This window comes from Scyliorhinus canicula, chromosome 25, assembly GCF_902713615.1.
Source record: "Scyliorhinus canicula chromosome 25, sScyCan1.1, whole genome shotgun sequence".
NCBI lineage: Eukaryota > Metazoa > Chordata > Chondrichthyes > Carcharhiniformes > Scyliorhinidae > Scyliorhinus > Scyliorhinus canicula.
This window is the reverse complement of record NC_052170.1, coordinates 20,187,314-20,214,731: the sequence shown is the minus strand read 5'-3', so window position 1 is coordinate 20,214,731 and position 27,418 is coordinate 20,187,314. Positions and strand designations below refer to the sequence as shown.

Below are 27,418 nucleotides of genomic sequence, written 5' to 3'. Positions count from 1 at the left end.
CCCCCCACACTGCCCCCCTCCCCCCACACTGCCCCCTCCCCCTCCCACTGCCCCCTCCCCCTCCCCATGTGCCCCCTCCCCCCCACACTGCCCCCTCTCACTCCCTCCCACTGCCCCCTCTCACTCCCCCCCCACTGCCCCCCTCTCACTCCCCACTGCCCCCTCTCACTCCCCACTGCCCCCTCTCACTCCCCACTGCCCCCCTCCCCTCCCACTGCCCCCCTCTCAGTCCCCACTGCCCCCCTCCCCTGCCCCATTACACTCCCTACAGCCCCGTGACCCCATGCATTATTCCCCCCCCCATGCAGTGTTCTCCCCGACCACACTGAACCCCCCCCAAATCGCACTGCACCTGCACCCCCCGCCGCCCCCAACCACCTCCCCCCCCCCGCCGCCCCCAAACCCCCCCCCCCTAAACCCCCCCCACCCCGCCGGCAGTGATCAGTTTGTGTGACTTTATCTTTCAGCTGATGTGCCCGGGGAGCAGGAGCTGGTCCAGGAGAGGTTGGCCACCATGCTGCTGGATCTCAAACACATTGTTGGCCTCTACCCCTCGCTGAACCCCAACAACTCTATCCTGGAGGCCGCTGCCACCGTGGCGGATATGGTGCACGGTAAGAAATGCCCTTTGCTGCCTGGCAGAGAACCCAACACGTGGGGCTGGGGTGAGAGCTGTGGTCAGCCATGGTGGGGGGGGGGGACAATCCTCATCCCTGTGAGTGTCTAGGGGCGGAGGGGTGTGGGGGGGGGAGGGGTGTGGGGGGGGGGAGGGGATGGGGCAGGACATTCATTGGCACCTCGTCTATCTGTGTTATATCTCCAGCATCATTTGTTTGGCATTAGAGTTGTGTCGAGGTCAGAAGGTCTTAGGTTCACCTCCCCCCCCCCCCCCACCCTCCTCTCCCCCACCCTGCTCTCCTCCTACCCATTTCCTTATTCCTGATGCCCCCCCCCCCCCCCCACTTTCAAGGGTGGGGTGTGGGGAGGTCACGCGGAACTTGTGCTTCTTCAGGAATACGTGGGAACGTCAGCTGGGCCGGCCTGCGATGCCTTCACTGTCGAATAACCTGCTATTGATGAGCTGTGAAGAGTGGACACCTGGGTGAAGGGTTGGGGGGGGGGGCGGAGTGGTGAAGGGCGGCAACTCGGCAAGGGGAATTTTGGGTGGGGGGGGGAGGGGTTGTTCCTGGTGCAGGGGCCTGGGTGAACCTTTACTTCAGAGTCGAACTCCCAGCTTTGCATGGACGACGAGAGGGACGGTGGGTGAATATTGAGGAAGAGAAGACTTGCATTGGTGTAGTGCCTCGGTGTAACATCAAACGGCTTGAATTGGCTGTGGAATGCTCTTCGGGCGACACATTGGCACGGTGGTCGGCCCTGCTGTCTCACAGCGCCAGGAATCCGGGTTCGCTTCCGGCCTCGGGTGACCTGTGCGGAGTCTGCACATTCTCCTCGTGTCCGCGTGGGTTTCCTCCTGATGGAACCATCAATTCACCAGACACGTGTTTCCGATATGAATCTAGGCTTTAATCGACTTACTTCAGAGCCAGCCTGTTACCCGTTGATGAACTCTTAGTGAACTCAGGCTGACTCTGGACAAGGGTATTTATACAGCTGCACTAGGGGGAGGAGTCGTGGGCGGAGCCAAGGGTGGAGCCCAGTACAAGTTCCTCAGTGCTCCCAGCGCTACTCCCCCTAGTGGTAGGATGGCGCTACTGCGCTTACAAAGACAGTGTGAATTATCATATATACATATATATATTACATTCACCACACCTCCCGCAGTCCAAAAGACATGCAGGTGAGGTGGATTGACCATGTTAAATTGCCCCCGAGTGGGACTACGGGGATAGGGCAGGGTGGGGGAGTGGGCCGAGATAAGGTGCTCTTTCAGAGGGTCAGTGCAGACTCGATGGGCCGAATGGCCTCTTTCTGCACTGTAGGAATTCTCTGGTGATATTGTTACGAAGGCAGCCAGCATCCTGATTCAGCAGGATACCAGTTGGGAAGAGTGGAGACGATCCGGGGTCTCGGATCAGCAAGTATCGGAGAGTGTGCGATGGGTTAATGAATTCACTCCTTGTGACTCTGTTAGCCGACAGTGACTTCACCGTGTCATTTCTATAAATGGTAAATTGCCAGGAAATGCTTCTGTCTGTTCAGCACAGCCTTCCTCTCTGTCTCTGTCTCTCTCTCGCTCTCTTCCTGTCAAAGCCATTTCAGCAAACCCACACTTGGCCCGGGCACAGTTTCCAAAAAAACAAAACAGATCATTTTCAGGATGTGGGCGTCGCTGACATATTGTCCACCCCAGGCAGGTCCACTGCCCTGCTCCCCCCCCCCCCCGGCCCTCCTGCCAGCATCACACCCACAGGCCAGCTACCAGTCAGCCACACTGAGTCAGGCCCCACTCATTGCAACACAGGTGGGAGGCCATTCTGCCCATCATGTACATGCCGGCTCTCTGTAGAGCGATCCAAACAGTCTGGAGTCACATAATGACCAGGCCAGGAAAACCCGAGCAGCTTTCCTTCCCCGAAATAGCGTGCGTGATGCAGTTGGGTTTGCGCAACATGCTTAGATATTTTTTTTTGTCTGGGTGTTGCTTCTGTTGTTCAAAGTCTCAAAGTGCCGTGGTGGGGTTTGAAGCTTCGTTCTCTCGATTTTTGACTGCTGCGCTCACCTGGGTCGGGGAATTTGGTTGGGGGGGGGAGTAAGGCACTGGTGGGTTAAGTCTTTGGGGGGTGGTTCAGCTGAATTTGGGCCTAGGTTTGAGTTTGTAGTGTGTGGTGAATGTACATTGCGTCATTCACACTGTATAGTATTGTGTCCTTGTGGGCTCTGTCTGTGAGCCGTTGCACGGTTCTGCCCACAGGGGGAGATGAGGAGCTTGTACAGGGCTCCACGCTTGGCTCCGCGCAGGGCCCTGCCATGGCCCCTCCCACTACCGGAAGTATAAAGTGCTGCAGCCTTGTGAGTCTGCCCTCAGTTCTTCTGGTCGCAGGCAGGCTCAGTTGTAAGTCTATTAAAGCCACAGTTTACTTCCTATCATGTCTCGAGTGAATTGCTGGTCGCATCATAGTGATTGCCCTATCCGTCATCTGGAGCAGTTGGAATCCTTATAGGCCCCCCTGCAATACTCTGCAAGGGCCATGGGGAGGACCACAGGCTGGATTCTCCGTTTTGGAGACTATGTCCCTACGCAGGCGTGGAAACGGAGGTTTTTTACACCAGGAAAACTGGCGTCAAAAGGCCACCCATTGCCCGTTTTGCACGAAGCTAGCAGGGAGCCGGCGTAGCGTTGGCCGGTCTAGCTGCCGATACGGGCCCCAGCACTTCCGGGTCGGAGGTCGCGCATGCGCACGGCGGCTGCCTGCAGCGGCCGTGCCGCGCTCCATGGTGAACTCAGCCCGTGGACCTGGACCGCCAAAGTAGTGTCCCGCATCGGCTGCACGTGCACCCCGGACCGCAAGCTCACATTGCCCCCAGCCCCAAGTGAAGCCCCCTAGCCCCCCTGCCGCCGCCGCCTGCCGATCGGCCGTCCCCCAACCGTGGCGGCGCCAGACTGAGTCCGGAACCACCGGACGGTGTGAGTCAGCCACGCCGTGGCGAATCCCGGCCAGTTGGCGACGGAGCATCGTGGGGTGGGCCTCGGCCAATGGCCTGAGGCGGTGGATACTCGGCGTGACGTACGGTCCGTCAATTTCCAGGGGGCGGAGAATTGAAAAACCGCGGCGTTCCCGATTTCGCCGGATTCCCCGCCCAATCGCCGAACGTGATTTTGCCGTCGGGGAGCGGAGAAACCAGCCCCATCATTCCCACCCCATAGGCCCAATGCGGGATATTACAACAGGTACATATGGTGGTTTAGAAGGCATGTGCGATTCATGACTTTATTAGCCGAGGAATAGAATATAAGGGCAGAGGGGTTATGATGGAGCTGTGTAAAACGCTGGTTAGGCCACAGCTAGAGTACTGTGTGCACTTCTGGTCACCACACTGTAGGAAGGATGTGATTGGACCAGAGAGGCGATTCTCCAGGATGTTGCCTGGGCTGGAGCGTTTCAGCTATGGAGAGAGGCTGGGGTTAGGCTGGGGTTGTGTTCCTTGGAGCAGAGAAGGCAGCGGTATACCTCAACCGAGGTATAAAATCATGAGGGACATGGACAGGATAAATAGGAAGAAACCTCTCCCCTGAGTAGGGGGTCAATAGCCATGGATATAAGATCGGGGGGGCAGGAGATTTCGAGGGGATTTGAGGAAAACGGTTTCACCCTCCCCCACCCCCACTGTAATGGGGTTCAGAATCTCTTGGGGCAGCGAGAAAACTTTACCTTAAACCCCCATGAACAAGCGAAGGAGGGAGAGGGAAGTTTTAAATCCCCCTCCGTTGCTCCTCCACCCCCCCCCCCAACCCCCGCCCCTCCCCCGCCCCCCATCGTCATCATCTCCCACCTCCACTCCAGTGCCTACTTTCAAGAACCGTCTTCTCCACCTCTGACATTTTGTGATGAATTAATGGGAGGGTTCAAAAAGCATTAATTAAACAAAATCTCTTCCCCCCCCCCCCCCCCATTGTGCCGCCCCCCCCATTGTGGCCTCTACCCAAAAGATGTGCAGGTTAGGTGGACTGGCCGTGTTGAAATTCCCCATATTGTCTGAAGTGTACAGGTTTTTAGATAAAGGATCTGGATCGGCGCAGGCTGGGAGGGCCGAAGGGCCTGTTCCTGTGCTGTAATTTTCCTTGTTCTTTGATTAGGTGGGGTTACAGGGATAGGTGGGGTGCTCGATGGGCTGAATGGCCTCCTTCTGCACTGTAGTGATTCTGTGAAGAGGAACCTGCGTTCATGCAGCCCTGGTATAATAGTCCAAGGCACTATAGCAGCATTGACACTGAACCGCATCAGGAGATGTTACGTTTATATGCTATTGTCTACCTTCCGAGATTGGGACAGGTTAGCTTAGCTTAGAAGGAGGGATTTTGAGGCGGGAAGCGGCGAGACCTGAAGGGGGGAAATTCCGGAGATTCGGATCTAGGCGGCTGTACAGGGCAGCACGGTAGCATGGTGGTTAGCATAAATGCTTCACAGCTCCAGGGTCCCAGGTTCGATTCCCGGCTGGGTCACTGTCTGTGCGGAGTCTGCACGACCTCCCCGTGTCTGCGTGGGTTTCCTCCGGGTGCTCCGGATTCCTCCCACAGTCCAAAGATGTGCGGGTTAGGGGGATTGGCCGTGCTAAATTGCCCGTAGTGTCCTAAAAAGTAAGGTTAAGGTTGTTGTTGGGTTTCGGGTATAGGGTGGATACGTGGGTTTGAGTAGGGTGATCATTGCTCGGCACAACATCGAGGGCCGAAGGGCCTGTTCTGTGCTGTACTGTTCTATGTTCTATGTTCTATGTGTGGGACTTTAGTGGCAGGAGCGTTCAGTGAGTAAAACCTCGCAGGCGGTCGCAAGGAGGAAGTGCACTGTCTTTGCAGATTTGCTGATGTCACAGAGCCCGAGGGGACGGCGGTGTGTGGGGGGGGGGTGGCAAGCTGCCCTGCGGCAGCAGGCTGTGTGCGAGTGGCTGGGTGTGCGTCGCGCGCCGGGGGGCGGCCCAGGGAAGGCCAGTCGTTTGCAGCTGGGCACCCCAAACGCCTCACTCCCCCTCCCCCGGCGGCGGAGGAACTGAAGCCCTAATGAGCCGGGGGCCTGTGAGGCCCCCTCCTCCACTTTCTGTCTGATACGGCCCCCCCCCCCCGATGTCGAGAGCGGAGACGCGGAGGAGCAGGAAAGCTGCCGTAGCGACTGGCGAGTGAGGCTTTGGGATCCCGCGTTGACAGGGAAACATGGAAGAAGCGGAGGAGAACGGTATGTAAGAGCAGCCCCCGACGGCGGAGGGCGGTAACTCGGTCCTTTTTAGAGATGAAGACTCTCCGTGTTGGGCACGTTCTGAAGCAACGGCTGTCAGTTAGAGGAGCTATTTGTTTTCAGGCATCGGGTTCTCGCCTCCATTTAGGTCAGCGCCGACCACATCCTGTGACATTTGCGTGTCGCTGGAAGATGTGCGCGAGTACCTGGGTCTCCGAAACAGATGGGTGCCTGTGGCAACCAGGGTTTTATGTTTCTATTTGTTATTATCCAATCTCTAAAATCTCACTCCAACAGGTTGACAGAGAGGGTTTTTTCCAGATGTCCTCGCTGTAGTGCCCCTGAATTTGAGAGGATCGGGGATTTGGTGAGGGGGGTGGGGAGGGTTTGGGAAAGTTTCGGGTCGCCAACTCTGGCGAAATGTATTCCTTTTTTTTTTTAAATTTAGATTAGCCAATTATTTTTTCCAATTGAGAGGCAATTTAGCGCGGCCAATCCACCTACTCTGCACATCTTTGGGTTGTGGGGGCGAAACCCACGCAGACACGGGGAGAATGTGCAAACCCCACACGGGCAGTGACCCAGAGCCGGGATCGAACCCGGGACCTCAGCGCCGTGAGGCGGTTGTGCTAACCACTAGGCCACCGTGCTGCCCTGCGAAATGTATTCCTGGACATGTCATCACATGACCTGCCCTCCAAGCTCAGCCGTTCATCGACCAACATGTCCATCCTCGCTGGGGCACTGGCTCCCGACATCAACCGGACATCAACAAAAAGGACTCATTATCCGAGTGGACGGAACTTGACTGACAGCCAAACAGCTGTTTCCCCCCCCCCCCCCCCCCCCCCCCACTCCCCCCCCCCCCCCCCCCCCCCCCCTACTTTTCAATATTTTTTTATATCTCCGAAAAAGAATTGCTCAGACAAAATGGCGGAAAACCCAAGTATTGTTCGGGGCCTGGCTCAGCGGACTGAAGCTAAAGTCCACCGAACGGCACGTTTAACGGGGTGGCAATAACGAGGTAGTACTGCCCGGGTGGCACGGCTGCCCCGCCCCGACCACCCGGGGGGGGGGGGGGGGTTCTCCAAAGGCCGATGAGCCCCCCCCCTCCACCCAGGTGCCGTCACGGCAGGCCCACGTTTGGGTGGCGAGGCCTCCCAGGCCTGGGCACCGGGTTGAATCTGATCGGCCTGGCGCGGGCCCCGATTTGGGGCAGGCGCGTGAGTCACGCAGCGCGCCGGGATCCGCTGAATCGCGCCCTCGACGCCCCGATGACCACCTTTCTCCAATCCCTGGAGACTCTAGGCCAGTCCTGGGGAGTTGTCAACCTTAGGAAGTGGAGGGGGGGAGGGGGGTAGGTGGGAGACCAGGGGCTGTGGGAAAGAGGTCCGGTGATGGGCAGGGAAGAGACTGGGGTTGATTGGAGAGGAGAGGTGAGGGAAGGGCATCCCATCAATCTGCTGACTAAGTATGTTTCATTCTCTGACTCTTTCCGCCACCAGTTTCAATTTGCTCGGAGCCAAATCCTTGCATGGATTCCCCCCGCCCCCCCTTGATTATTGTGGTTTTCTTCTCCACCCTCCGCTTACCCAACCACAACGGGCCTTGGGTTGAAGCCTGCGACAATGTGTAGGCGAAGAGCTGCCGATGGGAGCTGGGCCCTTCTGCACCTACCTGAGGCAGTGTGGGCCTCAGTGCCAGGTCCAACACAGTAAAAACACCTGCCCATTTGTGTGGCGTGGCTTCGCGTGATGTGGATCATCCTAGCGACAGGGTCAGTGCATAGCACCGGTGAGGTAGACTGACAGAAGGACGGTGCAAACATCGCCAGAGAGAACATGTATCTGTACACAGCGTCTTACCCATCGTCAGCACCCCCACCAACCACCACACCCCCCCCCCCCCCCCAACCCCCTCCCCTCCCCCCAGAGTGCTTTAAAGCCAATGAAATACTTTTGAAATGAAGTTCCTGTGTCACGTAGACTGGTTCTGACACATATTGGAGAGATTACTGACTAATTCTTCTGTTTTTAGTGGTGTTAATTGAGGGTTATATTTGGGCCAGGACAATGGAGGGGGGGGGGGGGGGGGGGAGCTTTCTTATTTCAACACACAGTCGTAGAATCCTTACAGTGCAGAAGGAGGCCATTCAGCCCATCGAGTTTGCACCAATCCATGTCCCACCCTGTCCCTGCAACCCCATAAGCTAATCTTCACATCATAGCACACTTACGGGGCAATCTAGCGTGGCCATTCCACCTAACCTACATCTTTGGACTGCGGGGCAGCACGGTGGCGCAGTGGGTTAGCCCTGCTGCCTCACGGCGCCGAGGTCCCGGGTTCGATCCTGGCCCCGGGTCACTGTCCGTGTGGAGTTTGCCCATTCTCCCCGTGTCTGCGTGGGTTTTGCCCCCACAACCCGAAAGATGTGCAGGGGAGGTGGATTGGCCGCGCTAAAGTGCCCCTTAATTGGAACAAATTAATTGGGTACTCTAAATTTATTTTTAAAAATCTTTGGACTGTGGGAGGAAACCGGAGCACTTGGCGACTCGGGGAGAACGTGCAAGCTCCACATTACCAATCACCCGAGGCCGGAATTGAACCCGAGTCCCTGGTGCTGTGAGGCCGCAGTGCTAACCACGGTGCCAGTTCGGGGGATGTTTCACCTTGACATCAGAGAGCAGTTTAATGCCTCACCACCGACAGTGCGGCACTCAGCACACCACTGGGAACAGCAGCGTGGATTTTATGCTCCAGTTTGTGGAGGGTCACCTGGCCTCCCATCCAGTGGGACACGCGTGCCGCACACTAGACCAAACTAACGATTGTAGATACTGGAATTAGTTCAGTCCATGTTTACCCCGTGGAGTCATTGTGGCTTGCTCACATGATGTCACTTCCTCCACCCTCCTTTCTGCAATTCACTGCCTCAGCCTTTTGTTAGTCTCACTGGCCCCACCTCGCCCTGGCAGAATGCCACACCGTACCAACTCTGCCCTCTTGCGCATTCCCCGCCTGCTTCGCTCCAACCCTGGGTGGCCATGCCTCCAGCCGCCTAGGCCGTAAACTCCTGACATTCCCTTCAGCCCCTCCACCCATCCCCGCCACCTTTTTGAGACGTTCCTTTCAAATCCATCGCTTCGACCAAACGTTGGGGTCTGCCGGCCTGCCGGCCTGGTGGTAACGCCTTAGACCCGTGAAGTGTCGCTGGGAGACCTCACTCGGTTAAAGGTGCGAGTTGGTTTAAGATGGAGGCAAGGACTTCACCCGAGGCGGCGCGGTGGCACGGTGGTCAGCGCTGCTGCCTCACAGCACCACGGACCCGGGTTTGATTCCGAACATCCACTTCGAGTCTGCGTGGGTTTCCTCCGGGCGCTCCGGTTTCCTCCCACACTCCAAAGATGTGCGGGTTAGGTGGATTGGCCGTGCTCAATTGCCCCCTTGGTATCCAGAGATCTGTAGGTTAGGTTGAGGGATTATGGGGACAGGGTGGGGCGTGGGCCTAGGTAGGGTGTTCTTTCGGAGGGTCGGTGCAGACTCAATGGGCCGAATGGCCTCCTTCTGCACTGTAGGGATTCTGTGGAGAATTCCAACCCCTCATGGATCAGATATTCTGTGAAACTTCCCCAAACAAGACAAATACATGAGGAAGCCAAGCTGAAGATTGGGGGGGGGGGACGGCACGGCACGGTGGGGAGGGGAGAGGGGGGAAGGTGTAGAGGCGCGAGTCTATTTATTCGCGCATGGGTTGTGAAGTTATACATCGACAGATAATATACAGGAAAATTAGCTCTTGTTTTTTTTTCCAATAAAGGGGAAATTTAGTGTGGCCAATCCACCTACCCTGCCCAGCTTTGGGTATTAGCTCTTGTTTATCCACAGTCACTTGATGAATACAAGGGGCCCGATCTAACGGAAAGGTTTCTTAAGTGTCATTTGTGCTGGGTTTTGCTGGGAGTTCCGGCAAGTTCCCCACCAATATCTGACGACAAATGATCACTTTTCTGGATCCCGGGGGAGTTTCTCACCAGCTTAGTTCCACACTTGAGAATTTTTGTTTCGTCACTGGGAAGCTGAACTCTGAGATCGGAGGCCCCTGAGTGGCCAGGGATAGTGCAGGGAGTCGCCCTGCCCCTGGAACGTGGGCACCTTGGCATTTTCTTCGTCACTGGGAAGCTGAACTCTGAGATCGGAGGCCCCTGAGTGGCCAGGGATAGTGCAGGGTGTCGCCCTGCCCCTGGAACGTGGGCACCTTGGCATTTTCTTCGTCGCTGGGGAGCTGAACCCGGAGATCCGGCCGCCATTTTGAAAGGGTGCTCCAAACTCTAAGTGAGCTTGTGGGTCCCCCACACACACATGGGCAATGTCAACGCCCTTCCCCTCCTGGGGGTTCCCCCTCAGCAGAACCCCATGGTCTGGGAGAGACCCCCCCCCACCCTCCGGGGAGCCGTTTCACCTGGTCCACTTTTGTGAGGACAACGGCGCCTGGCTGCGGCCTACCTGGAAAGGCTGGTAGTTCCCGGGAGGCTGGTAGCTCCCGGGAGGCCGGTAGATACCACGTAAACTTGCCTAACTTAGGGTTAAACCCTACTTAGACGCACGCTGTTTGATCACGGCCATTTTGGGTGGGATTCTGTTTCCGACGCCTCTACCCAGATCTCGCGATGCGTAAAGGCCGCCAAGCCCGCGAGAGGCTCTCCCGAAATCTACCGGTTGCACCGGGCTCGCGCTCAAGCGCAATGTGGCTGGTAGATTGCGCTCAACATCTTTCCATACACGATGACGAGAGATTTCTGACTCTCTCTCTCTCTGCGGAGTTATTTAGTATTCAGAGTCTGCAGTGACATTGTGTCAGTTGACTTTGCAAGATTGAGTGGGAAATGTTGAGCTCTGAATTCTTTGAGTGACTGCTGAGTAGGGTTGGGTGGAACTAAGAGCAGGAGTAGGCCATTCTGCCCATTGAGCCCCATTCAATGATCATGGCTGACCTTCGATCTCAACCCGATTTTCATGCGCTACCAACATATCGCTTGATATCTTTAATATGTAATAATCTATCCATCTTTGGCTTGAATATATTTAACGTGTTACTCACAATGATGTGACAATACAACCCTGTGAGATCTCTTCACCATCGTCCAGGGCAGCACAGTGCTTAGCGCCGCTGCCTCACTGCGGCAGAGACCCGGTTCGATTCCGGCCTCGGGTGACTGTCTGTGTGGAGTTTGCACTTTCTCCCCGTGTGTGCGTGGGATTCCTCCGGGTGCTCCGGTTCCCTCCCACAGCCCAAAGATGTGCAGGTTAGGTGGCTTGGCCATGCTAACTTGTCCAAAGGTAAGGTGGGGTTCTGCGATAATGGGGACCTGCGTAGGCTGCTAGATGGGCTGAATGGCCGCCTTCTGCATTGTCAGAATTCTATGGTCATGGAATTTACTCTCTAAACCTTCTGCCTCTGTCTCTCCTTCCCATTCGTTAAAACCTATCTCTTTGACCGAGCCAAGAATTGGTGCTTTCTGGGAAATGGGAGGAGAGTGGGGGGGAGAAACAATAGTTTGTCTAGGATCCCAACAGAGGTTTACCAACCCAATAGGCTCCTCTTGACAGTCAAAGGCCTGATTAAGCTGTTCAACCCCGGAAACAGGAATTAGCCCCTCCATAAGTGTGTGACCAAGGGATTGAAACCTCCATAGGTTTAACCCTTGTTGCTGTTGTAAACGAAGCTCATCAGTCAATGTCTGAACCATTGAGGGTTAGCAATTCGGCTGGATTGTTGGAAAACGTGGATCAGTCTGCCCAATGTGGTCCCGGGTTACCAGTTTCTCTTGTGGAGAGTTGGCGTGCGGCTCGTAAGAGCAGATGGGTGTCATGAGTAATGTCACTGGGCTGGTAATCCTGGGGACCCAGGCTGATGCTTTCGAGACACCGGTTCAAATCCCACCACGGCATCTGACGTAATTTAAATTCAATTAGTATAATCGGGGATATAAAAATAGACTCAGTAATGATGACCGTCATCGATTGTCAAAACCCGCCTGGTTCGCTAATGTTCCTTCAGGGAAGGGAATCTGCCGTCCTTACCCGGTCTGGCCTACATGTGACTCCAGACCCACAGCAACTGCCCTCTGAAATGGCTGAGCAAGCCCCTCAGTTCAAGGGCAATTAGGTTTGGGCAACAAATGTAGGCCTTAATTGTCAGCGATTATCCCCCCCCCCCCCATCCCGTTGAAGAAGGTGAACTGGATTGATAACTTACTGAGGTGAAGGATCATGGGTTAGAATTCTCCACAGGAGCTGGACAAACAAACAGAGTGAACATTAAAATAGCAAATCAGCTATACGAGGAGAGTAATCAGAGCCAGACTCTCGAGTGGACGAGGACCGATGAAATCTATAGAATCCCTACAGTGCAGAAGGAGGCCATTCGGCCCATCGAGTCTGCACCAGCCCTCTGAAAGAGCACCCCTACCAAGGCCCAATCCCCCAACCTATCCCCGTAACAACACCTACCCTGCACAACTTTGGGCGGTGGGAGGAGACCGGATCATCCGGAGGAAACCCACGCAGACACGGGGAGAACGTGCAGACTCCGCACAGACAGTGACCCAAGATCAGAAATGAACACGGGACCCTGGCGCTGTGATGCAACTGTGCTACCCACTGTGCCGCTCTGCCGCCCGAGGGAAGGGAAGAGCAATTACTTGAAAGAAGTTGGTGGGGAGGGGGCGATTCCATGGTATCAGACACGGACGTCCAATAGGGCTGGACTGATGGGCAGAACGGCCATTTCCTTGGCACCCACTACCCTCTGTGTAAAAAAACTTCCCTCGCACATCTCTAAACCTTGCCCCTCGCACCTTAAACCTGTGTCCCCTAGTAATTGACTCTTCCACCTTGCCGGGGGGGGGGGGGGGGGGGGGGGTGGAGTTTCTGACTATTAACTCTGTCCGTGTCCCTCATAATTTTGTCACTCACTGCACAGTGAGAACAAACCGAGTTTATCCAACCCCTCCTCATAGCTAATGCCCTTCATTAGGGCAGCACGGTAGCATGGTGGTTAGCATAAATGCTTCACAGCTCCAGGGTCCCAGGTTCGATTCCCGGCTGGGTCACTGTCTGTGTGGAGTCTGCACGTCCTCCCCCTGTGTGCGTGGGTTTCCTCCGGGTGTTCCGGTTTCCTCCCACAGTCCAAAGATGTGCGGGTTAGGTGGATTGGCCATGCTAAATTGCCCGTAGTGTCCTAAAAAAGTAAGGTTAAGGGGGAGCGTTGTTGGGTTACGGGTATAGGGTGGATACATGGGTTTGAGTAGGGTGATCATGGCTCGGCACAACATCGAGGGCCGAAGGGCCTGTTCTGTGCTGTACTGTTCTATGTTCTATGTTCTATTACCAGGCAGCATCCTGGTAAACCTCTTCTGCCCCCTCTCTAAAGCCTCCACATCCTACTGGTAGTGCGGCGACCAGAATTGTACTGTGTGTAAACTCTACATTTGACTAAGAGCAGCTGACAAAGCAGCCTGTGATTCTGTTTGAAACAATGTGCAGGGTTACAGAGAGAAGGCGCTGTGTCATGATGTTCATTTGGGGGACTGCTGCAGGCATGATGGGCCGAACGGCCTCCTCCTGTGATTCTGTTAAAGTCTGAGCATCGAAACTCGGCCTTGAACAGGTCCAGGAGTGGGTCGACAACCTGAACTCAATCAGATCCTAACTCTTTTTTTTCATCGTCTCCCACCCGCCTTAGGCCAAACCATTTGTCATTAGTGGAGGGGGAGCGGACAGGCGGGGGTGAGGAAAATTGAGATCCGGCTGTTCACAGTCAAATGCTTCTCACAGAGTTTGACTCCCTCATCAGTTGTGCAAATGACCGACAATGGAAGGTTTTCTCTCAGTTCCAGGACTGGGTTATGTAGTATAAGGGTCTGGCACGTATAGGGTTAATGAGGGACTGAGTGAAGTAGTTGTGGTGAATGGATAACATATAAATCCACACTGTATATCACTGTGTCCCTGTGGGCTCCATCTCTGAGCCGTTGTGCGGCTCTGCCCACAGGGGGAGATGAGGAACATGTACAGGGCTCCGCCCTTGGCTCCGCCCCCAGCAGGAAGTATAGAGTGCTGCGGTCTCACAAGCCCGCCTTCAGTTCAGTTAGTCGCAGGCAGGCTCAGTTGTAAGCCGATTAAAGCCACAGTTTACTCCAACTCGTGCCTCTGAGTGAATTGATGGTCTCATCAATAGTATTACAAAATACCTGGACAAAGAATTGGGGAGGTATACTGTAAGGAAATGGCACATATAAGGTTAATTATTAGGGGCATGGACAGAGTGGATAGTCGGAAGCTTTTTCCCAGGGTGGAAGAGTCAATTACTAGGCTTTAAGATGAGAGGGGTAAAGTTCAGAGGAGATGTACGTCTTTTACACAGAGGGTAGTGGGTGCCTGGAACTCGCTGCTGGAGGAGGGGATGGGAGGGAGGCAGGCCGCCCAGCTTGTCTTTCGGTTAACTGGACCTAAAGCTGCGGGGTACCCCTCCCTCAGCCCTCATTGGAGTGTGGGAGGAAACCAGAGCAGCCGGAGGAAACTCACGCAGACGCGGGGAAACTCCACACAGACAGTCACCCGTGGCTGGAATCGAACCCGGGACCCTGGCGCTGTGAAGCGTTTGGAACAGGATTAACTTCCCCATTAAAGTAGCTGACAGGGAGTTTCGTTGATTGGTTTATAGGATGTGAGCGTCGCTCTCACGGTTGGCATCTGTTGTCCCGCTCGCTCTAATTGCCCTTGAGAAGATGACCCCCCCCCCCCCCCCCCCCCCCCCCGGACAGCTGCTCTCTCTCGGATGTTTGCTTGATGATGTTGGAATCTTTCACCCTGCGACGATCGAGGAACAGAGGGCGATATATTTATATGTACGCGCATATTCCCAAGCCTGTTCGGTATGTGACTTGGCAGGAGACCCGGGAGGCGATGACGTTCCCATGATCCTGCTCTTTGTCCTTCTCGCTGCTGGAGGTTGCAGCTCTGGGAGGGGCTGCTCGAGTAGCCGCGGGCGAGTTGCCGCAGTGCCAACCTGCAGGCGGCATACCGGCGGCCGAAAGGGCGGCTGTTCAGTTGAGTAGCAGGGGCACCGAGCGAGCGAGTGGCTCCGTCCTGGGTGGGTATCGGGTTCCTTCCGTCTTGTTGACGCTGCGGCCAGGCAGATCATTGGTGAGTATTCCAGCTCCCTCCTCGTACCAACCTGCCCCTCACTGTTATCACGTGGCGCGCGCACCCTGAGGATTAAATGCCACGCAAATTATCTTCCGTCGAATGGATTGTAGCTAGGGGATAATTATGGTTTAGCACACTGGGCTAAATCGCTGGCTTTTAAAGCCGACCAAGGCAGGCCAGCAGCACGGTTCGATTCCCGTAACAGCCTCTCCGAACAGGCCCCGGAATGTGGCGACTAGGGGCTTTTTTCACGGTAACTTCATTTGAAGCCGACTTGTGACAATGAGCGATTTTCATTTAATTTCACTTCACTTCATTATCTGTTTCTGAGGTGGTGGGATGCGTGGGGACATTCAGTTAAATGAATAGAACTCCTTGGGTCTTTCCCAGATATATAACATTGTGTTTATTGCTGTACATGTTGCTGAAGATTTACGACTTGCAAACCCATCAGGACAAAATGCTGAAAATAGCACATTTCAAAATGATCCCGACAATTTGGACTCCAGGAGAAAAGGATGCTGATTGGTAGGTAAGTTGAGTCTGGCTGAGGCTTTGCATGGAGAAGGCACCAGGGAATAATTATCGGTTCTCCAAGCTCCCAGGTAACTACAAAAAAAAAAGGTGCAAGGCTTGAGCATATCCCTTTTGTTTGCAGATAATGGAAACGCTTGAAATTTGGCATCTTCATTTGATTTGATTTGATTTGATTTATTGTCACATGTACTGAAGTACAGTGAAAAGTATTCTTCTGCGGCCGAGGGAACGTACACAGTACGTACATAGCAGACAAAACGAATAATCAACAGCATTGACAAATGGTACATTGATAAACAGTGATTGGTTGCAGTGCGGAACAAGGGGCCAAACGAAGCAAATACGCGAGCAAGAGCAGCATAGGGCGTCGAGAATAGTGTTCCTACAGAGAACAGATCAGTCCGAGGGGGAGTCGTTGAGGAGTCTGGTAGCTGTGGGGAAGAAGCTGTTCCTGTGTCTGGATGTGCGGGTCTTCAGACTTCTGTACCTTCTGCCTGATGGAAGGGTCTGGAAGAAGGCAATGCCTGGGTGGGAGGGGTTTCTGACAATGCTGTCTGCCTTCCTGAAATTCTTGCATTTGTCCTGATGAATGCCAACTGAAAAAATTTGACAGCGTGTCTCTTTTTTTCAGCAACATCCAACTTGTGTGGTACCAAGCGACTGTTTGTAAGCAGGTGAAAGAGGTGTCCAAGATCCCGAGGGGTGTAGACAGGGTGAATGGTTAGAAACTGCTCCCTCTCAGGGGCGCATCGAGAACTTAGAAGGCCTCAGATTCAAAATGATGGGGACAAGGAGCAGGAGGGATGCGAGGAAAAATGTTTTGACCCAGAGGGGGGGCTGGAGTTGAAACGAACTTCCTGAGAGGCAGGTTCCATCAAGTTATTCAAAAGGGAATTAGATTGTTGTCTGAGGGAGAGGAGGGGAAGTGGAGTGGGGCCGGGTAAAATGGCCTCCCCCTGCACCGTAACGATTCTGTGATGTTTGTGCCAAAACCAATTCAAATATTTCCTGGAGTTCCAGCTACCCGTGTGAGGTGAGGGCCCCGTGTGAGACAAGGCCCCGTGTGAGGCGAGGGCCCCGTGTGAGGCGAGGGCCCCGTGTGAGGCGAGGGCCCCGTGTGAGGCGAGGGCCCCGTGTGAGGCAAGGCCTCGGGTGAGCCAAGGCCTCGGGTGAGGCAAGGCCCCGTGTGAGGCGAGGGCCCCGTGTGAGGCAAGGCCTCGGTTGAGGCAAGGCCCCGTGTGAGGCAAGGCCCCGTGTGAGGCGAGGGCCCCGTGTGAGGCAAGGCCTCGGGTGAGGCAAGGCCCCGTGTGAGTCACTGCAAACCTCATGAATGGTGGAGATGGACGGAAGGGGTGCGCGGAACATGAGAACCTGAGCTCTCCCCCGGTTGGTCAGCTGATATTCGGTTCTGGCACCCGGCTACGGAAATCATGCCCGTAGGGAGAGGAAGGGTGGGGTAATTGAGAAAATTGCCTCCAACATTGAGGTTTAAATTTTAACACCAGCACAGCTCAAAGGGTGAGATCAGTGCAGTTCAGTGCTGGACGAAGCAGTGAAATCACAGATTGAAAAGCCAGATTATGTTGAATTCTAGCTCTGGCTATAATTAGCCTCAGTGCCGTAGCAAGTGGTAGGAGCGGGGAGGGGGCAGGGGGTTGGCAGTGTCAGCAGAAAGGGAACTCCATTTCTGATTGCTTTGAAGTGACTCCCTGAGAGAAAATGGGTCCGGGGGGGGGGGGGGGGGGGGGGGGGGAGGGGAGGTGCGTGTGTGAGGACAGCGACTCTGTGATGCCTTCTGCTGCCAAATAGCCGGCGGCCCACATTCGCGGTACGAAAGTTCAGCCTGGCCCCGAGTAAGTGGAACTAGCGGCAGAAACTACGAAAAAGGGAACCTCCTCGGAGAAACAAAACATCAGGAAATGACCAGAGAATGATCAGCTGATCTGACGGAAAGTTGACAGGAAATGGTTAGTGAAAGGGTTTGGGATTGATCCTGGTGCTGGGACTGGAGCCAGAAAAAAATCTGATCAGTGTGGAGCAATCATATAGAAATAGGAAGCAAGACTCCACCCACCTTGCCCCACCATGGGCGTCCGTGCCTTCAGCTGCTGAGGCCTCACGTCCTGGATTTACCCCCCCCCCCCCCCAAATTCTCTCCTTCTTTGAGGTGCTCCGAAGAATCTACCTCCGTGGCTGAATCTGCCCTAATACCGTCTTGCAAGGCCAGATTAAGTCTAATTATAGAATTCCTACAGTGCAGAACTGGCCATTCGGCCCATCGAATCGGCACCGGCGCTCTGAAAGAGCGCCCTACCTCGGACCGCTCCCTTGCCCTATTCCCATAACCCCACCTAACCTACACATCTTTGGACTGTGGGGAGGGGGGGGAATCCGGAGCACCCGGAGGAAACCCACGCAGACACGGGGAGAAAGTGCAAACTCCACACAGACAGTTACCCAAGACCGGAATCCCAGAGTTAGGAGATTGGGCCACAATTTAGCAGATGGAGTTTAATGTGGATGAGTGTGAGGTTATCCATTTTGGGCGAAAAAATAGAAAGGCAAATTATTATCTAAATGGAAAGTAGATTCAAAATGCGTCTGTGCAGAGGGATCTGGGTGTCTTCGTTCATGAATCGCAGAATGTCTGTCTGCAGGTGCAGCATGTAATTAAAAAGGCAAATGGATTGTTAGCATTTATTGCAAAAGGACTGGAGTACAAAAGTGGAGAAGTGTTGTTGCAATTGTATAGGGTGATGGTGAGACAACATCTGGAGTATTGTGTCCAGTTTTGGTCTCCTTATTTGAGGAAGGATGTGACGGCTTTGGAGGCAGTTCAGAGGAGGTTCACCAGATTGATTCCGGGGGTGAAAGGGTTGCCGTTTGAGGAGAGATTAAACAGTTTGGGCTTATACTCGCTGGAGTTTAGAAGGATGAGAGGAGGTCTGATCGAGGTGTATAAAATACCAAATCGGGTTGATAAAAGTAAACGTAGAGCAAATGTTCCTCCTTGCGGGGCAATCTAGAACGAGAGGTCACAGATAGAGGTTGAGGGGATAGATTTAGAACTGAGTTGAGGAGGAACTACTTCTCGCAGAGGGCGGTGAATTTGTGGAACTCGCTGCCCCCATAGTGCGGTGGAATCTGAGTCATTAAATGGTTTCAAGAGGGAGATTGATTTTTGATATGTGATGTGGGGAACAGGTAGGGATGTGGCTTTGAGACCAGGAAGAGACTATTTGAGGGCAAATCCACGTCTGACATGTGGGAGGCTTTTAAAGGCCGGTTGATTGAAGTGCAGGGCAGGCCTGTCCCCACAAACATGACGGATAGAAACGGCAGGATTCGGGAACCATGGATGACGAGGGAAATGGTAAGCTTAGTCAAAAGGAAAAAGGAAGCACACAATTGGGTCTAGGCATCTCAAAACTGACAAAGCCCTTGAGGAGTACAGTGAAAGTGGGAAGGAACTTTATCGTGGAATTAGGAGGGCTAGAAGGGACCATGAAATGTCTTTAGCAATTCAAGGAGAAACCCAAGGCGTTTTGTGCAAATATTGGGAACAAGAGGGTAGCAAGAGAAAGAGTAGGCCCACTAAGGCCATTGGAGGGAAGTTATGCGTTGAACCACAGGAAGTGGGTGAACTGCTTAATGAGTTCTTTGTGTCGGTATTCACCAGGGAGAAGGACATGACGGATGCTGAGGTCAGGGATAGCTCCTGAGAACGTCAATATATCAAAGAAGGAAGTGTTGAGCATCCTAAACTGCATCAACGTAGGCAAGTCCCCAGGACCGGATGGGATCTGTCCCAGGTTGCTGCGGGAGGCAAGGGAAGAAATAGCTGGGGCCTTAACAGATATCTTCACATCCTCTTTGACCACAGGCGAGGTTCCAGAGGACTGGAAAATAGCCAATGTTATTCCCTTGTTTAAGAAAGGTAGCAGGGATAATCCAGCAAATTATAGGCCAGTGAGCCTGACATTAGTAGTGGGGAAGCTTTTGGAAAAGATACTGATTGATAGGGTATATGCGGATATACAGCATATATACAGCGGATATATGCGGATGCACAGTCCAAAGGCGTGAGGGTTAGGTGGACTGGCCGTGATCCATGCGGGGGGGGGGGGGGGGGGGGGGCTATAGGGATGTGATGGGGGGGATTGAGCCCAGGTAGAGTGCTATTTCGGAATGCAGACCCCATGGGCAGAATGGCCTCCTTCTCCACTGTGGGGCTTCTGTGGATTCTATGGTTGCATCCGATCCCCATTGGAGGGTTAGATAGATCATCATTTATTCCAGTGTATGTGTGAGGCCTCTCTCGTGCTTCCATTCTGCTGCTCTAACCAAGCATTCACTGCAGCCCAGAGTGACCTTAGCTCTTGAGGTTTGACCTATTCTGAACCTCCCCCCCCCCCCCCCCCCCACCCCGTTGAACCTGACGCCAAACATGCAGAGGCAGTACGTTGAGCACCAAGATGGCTACTGCTGGCTCAGGTTCGGGCTGGGCAAGTTCAGAAGTTCAGCCATTGTTACGTAAACAAAAGTAGAACCACCAGACCATGAAAACATCGAACTGTGAAAAGTCACGAGTGTCCTGCCAGCAAACAAGAGCTTTAAACCTGTTGGGGGGGGGGGGGGGATTGGATTGGATTGGATTGGATTTGTTTATTGTCACGTGTACCGAGGTACAGTGAAAAGTATTTTTCTGCGAGCAGCTCAACAGATCATTCAGTACATGGGAAGAAAAGGGAATTGAACAGAATTCAAGAAAATACATGAGAAAGAAAATACATGAGAATGAGAGAGAGAGAGAGATGTCTATGGTCCCTGGTGGTCTGTGTTAATGACCACTATGGTTGGAAATTGGGGCCTCTGTGGAGAGGGTTTATTACAATTGTACTGCAGGATATTTGTATATACAGCCCCCCCCCCCCCCCCCCCACTCGACCCACTGCGGAAGGCCATTCGGCCCATTGTGTTTGCAACAGCTCTTTCAATGAGCCATTCCCCCACCTTCACCCCTGTAACACTACACTTTCCTCCTTTCCGATAACAGTCTACTTCCCCTTCGGACCCTTCCACTGACCCTGGCTCTGCCACATTCTCACATAGTGCGCTCCAGACCTTCGCTGAGTGAAGCGGTTATTTTCCCATATTGCTTTCGCTTCTTGTGCCAATTATTTTAATTCTGTCCCGTCTGCCATCTGTACAAAAATCTATAGGGCTGTACTCCAGGGCTTATGTATACAGACCTATAGGGCTGTACTCCAGGGCTTATGTATACATATCTATAGGGCTGTACTCCAGGGCTTATGTATACAGATCTATAGGGCTGTACTACAGGATTGAATGCATACAGATCTATAGGGTTGTACTCCAGGGCTGATGTATACAGATCTACAGTGCTGTACTCCAGGGCTGATGTATACAGATCTATAGGGCTGTACTCCAGGGCTGATGTATACAGATCTATAGGGCTGTACTACAGGATTGAATGCATACAGATCTACAGTGCTGTACTCCAGGGCTGATGTATACAGATGTATAGGGCTGTACTCCAGGGCTGATGTATACAGATCTATAGGGCTGTACCCCAGGGCTGATGTATACAGATGTATAGGGCTGTACTCCAGGGCTGATGTATACAGATCTATAGGGCTGTACTCCAGAGCTGAATGTACACAGATCTATAGGGCTGTACTCCAGAGCTGAATGTACACAGATCTATAGGGCTGTACTCCAGAGCTGAATGTACACAGATCTACAGTGCTGTACTCCAGGGCTGATGTATACAGATGTATAGGGCTGTACTACAGGGCTGATGTATACAGATCTATAGGGCTGTACTCCAGAGCTGAATGTACACAGATCTATAGGGCTGTACTCCAGAGCTGAATGTACACAGATCTACAGTGCTGTACTCCAGGGCTGATGTATACAGATCTATAGGGCTGTACTCCAGGGCTGATGTATACAGATCTATAGGGCTGTACTCCAGAGCTGAATGTACACAGATCTATAGGACTCATTCACCAGGGTTGAATGTATACAAATCCATAGGACCCGTACACCGGGATTAAATGTATACATATCTATAGTATTCATACACCAGGATTGAATGTATATAGATCTATAGGAGCCACACACCAGGATTGAATTTATACAGATCTATTGGACTCGTACACTCGGATTGAATGTATAAAAATCTATAGGGCTCATACTCCAGGCCTGAATGTATACAGATCTATAGGACTCATGCACTAGGATTGAATATATATACAGATGTACAGGGCTGTACTCCAAGGCTGAATGTATACATATCTATCGGGCTGTACTCCAGGACTGAATGTATACATATCTATCGGGCTGTACTCCAGGACTGAATGTATACAGAGCTATCGGATGTGTTTTGCAGGGCTGAATGTATACAGATCTATAGGACTTGTACACCAGGATTGAATTATACAGATCTATAAGGCTTGTATTGCAGGGCTGAATGTACACAGATCTATATGACTCATATACTAGGATTGACTATATACAGATGTATATATTCTCTATGATCTATATGACTCATATACCAGGATTAAATGTATACAGATCTATAGGACCTTACACCAGGATTGAATTTATACAGATCTATAGGACCTTACTCCAGGATTGAATGTGGCGTGATTAAAGTTTGGATTGCACAATTATTGATCCCAGTGAACTGGCCCGAAACAATCGACACGATGAGCAAAGGGGTCACAGAGAGAGATTCAGCCCCAGTGGATCTCTGAGAGTGAGTGACCACTACAATAATTAGCCCGTCGGGGAGCGAGTGACACCGGCTTGGGGGGGGGGGGGGGGGGGGGGGGTCAGAGAGTGATTCCTGCAATAGCTCACCTTTCACCATGTGGGGGAAACGCGGGGGATTTACCCTTGGAACACACCCCGTGATGAAATGTTTTTCGTCGGCAGCACAGGAGGAAGCTGAGGCTGGGGATTGTGAAGCAGGCGGACAATCAGATCTGATATTTGTCCTTCTCAGAAATAAAAAGGGGAAGTGTGCCCGAACAGGGTGAATCACTTGTGATACAATATCTGAACAAGAAAAAATGCAAATCACATCCATTTTCTACTCGCTCCTTGTGGTGAATGTGATTCACACTATATATAGTTGCCAATATCACTCCATGTATATATGTTCGTTATCTACCCATTGTAAGTGCAGCTGCACTATCCGACCACCAGGGGGGAGTCGCTCTGGGAGTACGCGAGAGTTTGTACTGGGCTCCTCCCTTGGCTCCGCCCAGGACTCCTCCCCCTGGGACCGATGTATAAAGATCAGTGCCTTAGAGCCAGCCTGCCAGTTCACCTGAAGTTCAACGACGAATAGGCTGGCTCTATTGTAAGTGTATTAAAGCCTCTGTTCAGATCCAACTACACGTGTTCGCTGAATTGATGGTTCCATCACTCCCATTCTGTCCTTTCCTCTCCTGAGGTTGCTGAGGGTCCTCTGGAATGATGCATCCATACCGTGAGTGAGGCCTTAGCCAGAGCAGGCCTCATCGAACAGGATAATGTCATCAAGCTGCCATGCGCGTTCCGACTGTCACAGGGAAGGCCATTGGGATGTTGGCCTTTATTTCAAAGGGAACGGAGTCTAAAAATAGGGAAATCCTGCCCAAACTATAGAAGGCCACACCTGAAATTCCGTCAACAGCTTTGGTTCTGTCATCCAGGGAAAGATATACCGACATTGGAGGCAGTCCCGAGATCGATCCCGGGTATGGAGGGATTTCCTAATGAGGAGAGGTTGAGTAGGTGGGGCCTGTACTCATTGTGGAGTTTAGAATGAGAGAGGCGACCTTATTGAGACATCTCGGATTCTCAGGGGGGTTTGACAGGGTCGATGCTGAGAGGTTATTTCCCCTTGTGGGAGAGTCTGGGACCAGAGGGCAGAATCCCAGAGTAAGGGGGTCGCCCATTTCAGACAGAGATGAGGAGGAATTTCTTCTCCCAGAGGGCAGTGAATCTGTGGAATTCTTTACCGCAGAGAGCTGTAGAGGCCGGGCCGTTAAGTATGTTCAAGGCTGAGAAAGACAGAGTTATAATCAGTGAGGGAATCGAGGGTTATGGGGGTAAAGGGGGGAAAGTGGAGTTGAGGATTATCGTAACAGATCAGCCACGCCCTTGAGGTGATATCGTGACCGGTATAGACTTGGAGGGCCGTGGGGCCTATTCCTCTGCCGTATTGTTCTTTGTTCGATTATCTCATTGAATGGCAGAGCAGACTCGATGGGCCAAATGGCCTCCTACACCTTATGGAAATACTTTGCAGCAGCATCGACTGGATAACTTCCAGGGAGAGAGAGAGAGGTTAAAAAAAACACCTCATGGAGGTTGGGGGTCCTGGGAGTCCTCCAGCACCATAGTCTTTACGTGAAACTCTAGCCACTTGTTTCTCTACACTCGGACGTTTGAACGTCAGGCGACGAGTTCAGTCATGGGAGGGAAATTGCGACCCAGTCCTCCTCCTTCCGAAAATGAAATGAAAATCACTTATTGTCATGAGTAGGCTTCAAATGAAGCTACTGTGAAAAGCCCCTAGTCGCCACATTCCGGCGCCTGTCCGGGGAGGCCGGTACGGGAATCGAACCGCGCCGCTGGCCTGCTTGGTCTGCTTTAAAAGCCAGCGATTTAGCCCAGTGAGCTAAACCAGCCATGCCCAATATCCACGCTCTTCAGCGTTCACAGCACATGGCGCTGAACAGAGGCATTCAGCTCCCTTCCTCCCCCATTCCCCGCAAGAGCTGGTACCTTCAGGAGAGAATTGGGGTGGATGTGTCCGGGGAATGATTCGGAATGGTGTGTGTGTCTGGCACGGTGCAGGAATGAATGGAATGTCAGTCGGTATGTCAGAGGGAGCAGCTAGGGGGGGGGGGGGGGGGGAGGCGTATGTTTACCTCTGGTCGACCGGGCTGTGCTTTAAATACCAGGGTTAGGACGTCCTTGGCGAAAGCCTGAAATTAAATTGGTTAATCAGTGACAGAATCATTTTTTTAAAGGGGTTGGGAAGGCCTGGGAAGGAAATCTCCAAGTGTTGTGCAAGGTTGTGGTGGGAAGAGCAGCTCTCTCGGTTGGGGCAGAAATAGGCGAGTGTGTCACAGGAACGAATCTCTGTCGCTCCGAATCTCAGTAGCCAGTCTTCAAACCCAGGAGCCGGGTTTGCTGAGGGAGGGGAGGTGGGGGGGGGGGGGGGGGGAGGGGAGGGGGAATGAGGGCGGTCAATATGAGGCATGGGGGGGGGGGGGTGGTCAGGGCGGTCAATATGAGGCATCGGAGAGAGGGGGGAGGGGCAGTTGGTCAATATGAGCCATCGGGGGGGGGGGGGAGGGGGGATGAGGGCGGTCAATATGAGGCATGGGGGGGGATGGTCAGGGCGGTCAATATGAGCCATCGGGGGGGGGTGGCCAGGGCGGTCAATATGAGCCATCGGGGGGGGGAGGGGCAGTTGGTCAATATGAGCCATCGGGGGGGAGGGGGGGAGGGGGGATGAGGGCGGTCAATATGAGGCATGGGGGGGGGTGGCCAGGGTGGTCAATATGAGGCATCGGGGAGAGGGGGGGGGGCGGATGGTCAATATGAGGCATCGGGGAGAGGGGGGAGGGGCAGTTGGTCAATATGAGGCCTCGTGGCTGAACCCAGATCTGTGTGCTGACCTGCATTTCCTGGCAGTTCTTTCCCCGTCCTGCCCCCCAACTCTGCCCATTCCTCTTTTTAGATCGCAACCCATGGAATCCCTGCAGTGCAGAAGAGGCCATTCGGCCCATCGAGTCTGCACCAACCCTGCCAAGAGCACTCTTGGCCGAGGGCTGACCTTCCCTGTGAAAAGAGCTGGCAGTACACACTCCCTGAAGAGAATGCCTGGCACCGTCTCGGGATTGGGCCGTGCGACTTGTCATCCAGGAAGTGTATTGATGGAGAGAGAGACTGTGAAAACATGCTATTTAAAAATGGCTGCTGCACCTCCCTAGGCCGTCCCTTCCAAACACTTCCTCCAATTTTTCTTGCCTGTTTGAAAAATATTTTTATTGAAGATTTTTCATTTGTGACAATATAACCCACATGTTATAAAAACAGATGTTAGAAGTTACAATGTAAAAGAAACACAGCCAACAGTATCGATCGCATCCAAAAAACGCAGCCTTCCAACCATAAACCACTAACTCCCCTCCCTCCCCCGCCCAACAGCTGACGGCGGTTACTCCTTAAAAAAGGAAATGAGTGGCTGCCATTTCCGATCTCCCCACGGAGTATTTGATCTCGGCCAAATGCAAACATTCCATGAGGTCGCCCAACCAGGCCGAGGCTCTGGGCGGGGTAGTAGGCCTTCACCCAATCAGGACTCGCCTCTGGGCTATTAACGAGGTAAAGGCGGGGACGTCCGCCTTTGACCCCTGTCTGCAGCGAGTCCGATACCCCGAAGGTGGCCACCAACCCCGAAGATGGCCACCAACGGGTACGGCTCCAGTTCGACGTTAAGAATTATTGAAGAAGGAGGACCCAAAAGCTGGACTTTTGGGGCAAGACTGAGTGATTAGTCCCACCGCTCACACATCTCCTTTTGTCTTCGTGAGATGTGGGCGTCGCTGTGACTGGTATCGTGATAATCACCCTGGGGCAACACGGACTGCAACTGGATGCAGTTGTACTTGAAAGTAGACTCCAAACTTTGGTGTTGGTTCAATACGCTTTATTGAACTTGTTAAGCAGTGCACACAGTTCGCTGTGGGTTTGATACTCTATTAATCTAAGCGTGCTTACTATAATTAACTAGACCACACTAGCTCTGAGCCACGTGTAGAAGGTGCTGACTGATATATACACCCTGACTGTCACTACAGTTGTCACCAGTGGAAAGAGGCAAGAGTGTTGATGCCTCGTGTGTTTTATAGTGGGAGACCACCCTCTAGTGTTCTGCCTGGTGATTGGTTGTGCTCTGTCCTGTGTGTTGATTGGCTGTGCTGGGTGTCTGCCACTGCCTGTCTGTATCTCATTATGTGCATGAGCGCGTATCATGACAGCTGGGGCAGCATTTGTTGCTCATCCCTAATTGCCCTTGAAGAGAGTGGCTCGCTGGGCCATGTCACAAGCCGGTTGTGGGTCTGGAGTCACATGAACGCGAGACCGGGTCACCTCGGAGTTTGACGATCATCAGATTTTTATCCCAGATTTATGAATTTCCCCCAGCTGCCATTGCGGGATTTGATCCAATGCCCCGGGATGCTGTCTGTCTCCTGCTATCTCACCCAGGTGTCCATCCTTCATGTTGGTGGATCACTGGATTACGGAAGGGCCTTGATTCTGCTCAACAAAACAATCGCAAAGGGAGGTCACACAAACCAAGACGTCCCTGGAATTTGATAGGATGAGGGGTTATTTGATTGAAGTTTTCAAGTTATTACGGGCAATAGATAGGCTGGATCGAGAGGAACTTTTTCTCCCAAGTTGGGAAGTTGAGGATTCAAACAGCTTAGAGGTAAATAATAAAACCAGTGGTACAGGAGTGAAATTTGAAAACATTTCTACAAAGACACAAGTTTGGAATTCTCTTCTGAAAACAGCAATTGGTGCGAGATCAATTATGATTTTTGAATCTGAGATGGACTAATTTTGGTAAACCGGTTAAAAAGGAATTTAATGGGGGATGTGAGCATTGCAAGGCGAACAGTTGTCGCCCGTCCTTAATTGCCCCCGAGAAGGTGGTAGTGCTAAGCGATATGGAGCAAAGATTAGGCAAAGACAATTATGGAGTTAGATGGTCCAGGATCTCA

At 53.0% G+C, this 27,418-nt stretch overlaps 1 protein-coding gene across 2 annotated transcripts in view; it reads left to right on the top strand.

Annotated features, from left to right (window-relative positions):
- The first annotated feature begins 470 nt into the window (after positions 1-470).
- Positions 471-27,418, top strand: part of LOC119957135 (GEM interacting protein) — a 101,669-nt gene continuing 74,721 nt past the window's right edge. The window contains exon 1 of one of the 2 annotated variants that reach the window (XM_038784882.1): positions 471-614. In XM_038784882.1, coding sequence (XP_038640810.1) covers positions 515-614 — 100 coding nt within the window. In that variant the 5' untranslated portion in view covers positions 471-514. Of the gene's footprint in view, positions 615-5,568; positions 5,850-27,418 lie in introns of those variants that run through there. The other variant, XM_038784883.1, reaches the window with a different exon arrangement.